Below are 5,367 nucleotides of genomic sequence, written 5' to 3'. Positions count from 1 at the left end.
TTTTTTTTTTTTTGATAACCGAGAAATCCGTCTGTGACCCGCCCTTTGGACCAATCACAGCCTTCTAAACTCGGTGGATAATGGGCCCGCCCCTCTACCCTTCTCCACTTAAATACCGGGCTTTGCTTTGCATGGTGTGGGGCTTGAACCTGCGACCTAAGCCACAAATCCTCCACCTTTTGCCACTTGAGCTAGGCCTTGGGGGCTATGTGGAAATCTCTTTGATGACTCAATCTTAAAATATATGAATAAACAAATAGATAATTTGCTTAATCGCGATTCTATGATTTATGTAAAATGCACAACCCATTTTCTAAGCACTGCTCGTGTTTCTCAAATTTTCCTCAACGTCCTAATTGGACATAGCTTTCAGGGTTGTCTATGTAAAACCATTGTGTTGAATGGATCTTATGGTGATGTATTCTAATTCATGTATCTTATCATAAGGCATTTTTTCAATTATGAAATCGTAGGTAATTGATTTGCTACTGGATATAGAAAGAACACCACGGAAACCTCAGTTCCCAATGGCTCCAGAAATACCTCTAGTTCTTCAATCCTGTGAATTCGAAGGTCTCAAATTTATTTGTTCATCAGGTACTTGAATGGTATTTATATCCAGAGTTCTTTAGTCTTAACTCTTATATCAGTTCCATTTTTCTTTCTAAGAAATTTTAGGATCTGCGAAAACTAAACTTCCTCTGTTTTTATTTTACGTGATCTTAGGTAAGGGTAATCATGTTTTAATTTTATTGTTTCTTATGGTTCATTCTCTTTTCCTGGATCTTGTCAGCATATCTGTATGGGTTATCAACTTTACCCATTTTTCCCGAACATAACCCGGTATTAACTCAATGAATTGCTATTAGCAGGACTCTAATCTCATTTAGGAGCTTTGGCACTACTGCATTTGTGCATTTGTTGTTTTGTATTCACTGTAAACTGATGATATTGTCAACTTGATTGTGAGTTTTCTTTTGTTTTCCTTTGTTCAATAAGGGAACTTGATTACGAGTCTATGATGTTGAAGTAGTAGTACCAAATAATAAACAATTTGAACCCTTTGGGGTAGCCCAATGGTTTGGGCTTGGGACTTCCATGTTGGAGGTCTCAAGTTCGAAACCCCTTGCCAGCGAAAGCAAGGGGTTTGTCTTCTGGGTTGAGCTCGTCGCATCGGGCTTGCCTAGTGTAGGTTATCTCTCTTATGTGGTTTGCGAGCTATTGCATAGGAGCGGGGGTTTTTACCCTATGCGCACTCAAAGGGTAGCGGCTGCGGATTTCTCTTGTCATAAAAAAAAAAACAATTTCTTTGAGTGGTATTCATCAATAATTCGTTCTTTTCTGGACTTGTTCCATAAGGAGCTATAGTTCGCCCAATATATACATCCTTTTCTTTTAGTGGGTGTCACAACATAGTGGCCTCCTAAGTTGCACGGATTCTTCACTTTCGATGCCGCAGCCGTGTCGGATTCTCCTAAAATACACTACTTTTAGCGAATTCGACACGCACCCCTTGACATTTTTGAAGAGTCCGAGCAACATAAGTGGCCTCTCTTCAAAAGATTTTTTTTTGTGATTATATATAATGTTCAAAACGAATGCTTTTGTGATTATGATTTCATTTTACTCAAGTCCCTCATCTCCTTTCCTTGTGACTGTTTTTGGGGGGAAATAGACATCAATATTTGATATTTGTTCCTGGTTATGATTTATACCATATGTGTTTTTTTTGTTAGACAACTTTTATTGCACTAATTGGATAACGTACAAACACTTTTGTGGACATTTTTCCCAGATACAAATCAGGCTTTGAATGAACATTTGGAGCGGGAATGCCGAAGTTATAAACTTCAATCCGCAATTTTTCATGAAGCTTTGCTAAACTCATCATGTATTGAAATTGGTAGGTCATTCAGTACTTGTACTTGAAATTTTTGTAGACATTTTCCACCTACAGCATATTTCTAAACTATAGAACTTGTTTTTTCTTAGTATAATAATCCTGATTGAATTTTCAATTTCAGACAACAATATATCAAGTGACCATACTAAGAAGAAAGGAGCTTCCCACATTCCTCTATTGTCTCGACCAACTGAGCGTGAGTTCTTCTGGATCTTTTATCTCTTTTCATTCATTTGATAAAACTTACTCGAATTTGGGACTTTTGACTGTGCTATAAACATCAATATTAACATGTTCTTGAAAAATGTTAATGATCAAAAACAACTCAACTATCACTTCTACGCGAGTTTCATACCCCAACTATCAATTGTTCCCTTTTTACTCATTCACGCGCCCCTCAAATGTGAGACTATACATGCTCTGAAAATGGGTCAAAAATGTGTATTTATTGTGATTGAAAATGGTTTCGTGGAGTAATAGGACCTCCGCATTTAGGTATCTACTTTTTAAAAAAGGGTGCAAGTTAGGAGGGGACCTTGTGTCTTTTGCTTGCACATAATGATGATCATCGTGGTTTGATCTCAACTAACCTTGGAACATTTTCCAGCATCATATGAAGAGCGGCGTAAAAAGTTGGTTGCATGAGCTGGAATGGAATGCCAAGATAGAAAGTGAATTAGGGGAGATGAAATGAATGAGCCTTTTTTTTTTCTTTCTAATTTTATCTTGTTGTAACATTAATTTGTACATCGTAATATGTTTTATCCTGACATTAATAAGGAGTATTTTTCTATTGCACTTCACTTTATATCTGCAACTGGCTTTGTGCATTGTTTTTTGAGGAGATCACATAAAACATATCATTATTGGTCTCCGCCAGTTAACTGTTTCGGATGGCATGTATCTGATGGCTCAGATACATATATCTTAGATACACGTGAGTCAAATTAGGTCTAATATATTTAGATACATATATCACCAACCGTAAGGGTTCTCTTCTTGGCCTATTAGACTTGACAATTCCCTTCCTGTCATATTCATATACATTGTGCCAACTACAGTGGTTCTAACTAGTTCAGTATGTGCATTCTTCCCATTAGTACGAGTTTCAATCTAACACACTTTCTTTATCCATTCCATTGCGCTTATTATGTCTTGTTCCAAACTGCACCAAAAAAAGAGCATTTTAAAACAAGTGATCAATTGATTCCTCTTGTGCTTCACACAAAGGGCTGAGATTCCGATCAATCAACTTCCACTTAAACAATCAATCTCTTTATGTATAGTCTATTGAAAATTGTTAAATAGAGTACGAAAATCCATTTGAATTTTCCAGAATTATTGCATTTAAGTCCCTATCAATGTGCTTTCTGATAAGTACCTCCAAGTTTTGTATACAAGGTGTGTTCTCATTTATTCCATAACTAGTCCTTGGACACGTGCTTTGATAGACGAAAAAAAACCAAGCAGTCTAACCTAACCCCAGGGCGGACCCCAACCGAAAGGCGCTAGACGGACTAAGGGCAAGCGAGATAAAGAAAGCAGCTGGCCTTATGTGTAAAACCTTGCTGCGGGAGAGTCTTTCTCCAATGAGAATAAAGAAAGTTTTTGGGCAAGACAAGAAAGGAACTCGCCCTTTGACACCAAGGGATAAGAGTTGATTGCTGGTGATGACTTGGTGAAGGGAATCTATGAGAGAAGGTTCTCGAACCGGGTTACGACCAACGCGGAACCAACGAGTTCAGTCGAACAAGGTAACGAGTCTAAGGGAGGGATCAAGCTTGAAAGGAATGGACGGGCATAGGCTTAATAGTGAACGCATACCTCCCTGCTTATAGATATGAGATCAATGACTTAAATAAAAGAAAGATGTCGAGAGAAAGTCTTAGCCATTAAGATGCGTTGCGAAGAGAGATCGAAGACGAAGATTTTCTGACGCAGTGTGGGCACTGAATGGAAAAAAACAGATAAAGGAACAACCCACCGTCGAATTAATAATCAATAGAAGTTGACTGACCTGGCTCTTCAATCGACGATCTACTGCTCCCTCTTAATAGCAGATACCTATGCTTTGATTCGAAAGCTAGGCACGTGTATTCCATACAATTTTAAACCACACAAACAGACACAGTCAAATAATAACTCAACTTTATAGGCTATTTTGGTATTTCAACTTTTAACTTTTTTTTGCATCCATTTTTAGTGAAATAATTAATACTCCCTCCGTTCCATTTTACGTGGCACCATTTTCTTTTTGGTCAGTCCCAAAAAGAATGTCACATTTCCTTATATGGTAAGTATTTAAGGGTGCAATTCCTCTTTTACCCTTGTTGGTCCCACTTAATCTTAAAGATAGTACTCCAATACATTTATGAGGAGAGAGAAAAGTGAATCTACTTTTTAATATAACTATTTTTTGAAGGGGCAATTTGGTAAACATTTCAAAATCTTTATTTATTTCTTAAACTCCGTGCCCGATCAAATGTTGCCACATAAAATGAGACGGAGGGAGTAATTAATAATGATATTATTGTAGTAACTCAACTTTATAGGATTGTTTTGATATTTCAGCTTTTAACTTTTTTTTGTTCCCACTTTTAATATATATATATTAGAAGATACATTTAATTAATTTACCAAGTATATAATTCATCATTAGTTTGTGCTAATTATAACAGAAGAAAATCAAAAGTTCAACGATTGCAAGCTTCCATAGTAAGTATTTATTGAAGCAATTACGTAGCATTTACTATAATGTCATGAATATAATTCATCTGAAAATTTTTATACCTTTGCACGGTAGGAGTAACTGAGGTAGTAATGGTCATTTTAACTGTTGCAAAAACTTTTGATTTCCTTTTGTCATTTAATAGGATATCATCCAATTGTACAAATATTCATTGTATCTATATTAATTCATGTCATAGATTGTGAGTTCTCCATTTTTTAGAATATTAATATTATTATTATAAATATACTATGATATTTATATAATTAATGTATTTATATTTTTGTTCATAAATATGTAATAATAGTGTTTAATAGAATACAATAGTTTTTATTTATATTTAATATATATTTACATTTTTGTCCATAAATATTATGATATTACAAGGACATTTTTGTAATTCAACTTTTGACATAGAGGCTTCCCACTTATAATATATATTTCTATTATATAGAAATGTGAAGAGGAGGACGACCACCGCAATAAAAGTTGTACAAAAAGCTATATTAATTGCACATTAAAGTACTGTACTTATCATTACGTGTCAATTGGAGGTTGAATGGTCACTCCAAGTGGCTTTTATTGCACCACAAACCGACATAATTCTACAATTAAATATTCTGTCATTTGACACATATCTTCATTCTAGATTCAAGAAATTACCCTCTCACTTAATTTCATCACTTCAGGTATGCTCCTTTAATCTCTTTTTCCCTTCGTCTTCGGTATAAATCTT

At 35.4% G+C, this 5,367-nt stretch overlaps 1 protein-coding gene across 1 annotated transcript in view; it reads left to right on the top strand.

Moving 5' to 3' along the window:
• The window catches only part of LOC102588947 (tRNA pseudouridine(38/39) synthase), a 9,606-nt gene extending 6,895 nt beyond the window's left edge, over nucleotides 1-2,711 (top strand). Inside the window, exons 12-15 of the mRNA XM_015314223.1 lie at nucleotides 474-597; nucleotides 1,796-1,903; nucleotides 2,025-2,099; nucleotides 2,511-2,711. Coding sequence (XP_015169709.1) covers nucleotides 474-597; nucleotides 1,796-1,903; nucleotides 2,025-2,099; nucleotides 2,511-2,548 — 345 coding nt within the window. The 3' untranslated portion in view covers nucleotides 2,549-2,711. The remainder of the gene's footprint in view (nucleotides 1-473; nucleotides 598-1,795; nucleotides 1,904-2,024; nucleotides 2,100-2,510) is intronic.
• The last annotated feature ends 2,656 nt before the right edge of the window (nucleotides 2,712-5,367 follow it).

This window comes from Solanum tuberosum, unplaced genomic scaffold (genome assembly GCF_000226075.1).
Source record: "Solanum tuberosum cultivar DM 1-3 516 R44 unplaced genomic scaffold, SolTub_3.0 scf00285, whole genome shotgun sequence".
NCBI lineage: Eukaryota > Viridiplantae > Streptophyta > Magnoliopsida > Solanales > Solanaceae > Solanum > Solanum tuberosum.
Note: the sequence above shows the minus strand (reverse complement) of the source record. Positions and strands in the feature narration are given on the sequence as shown.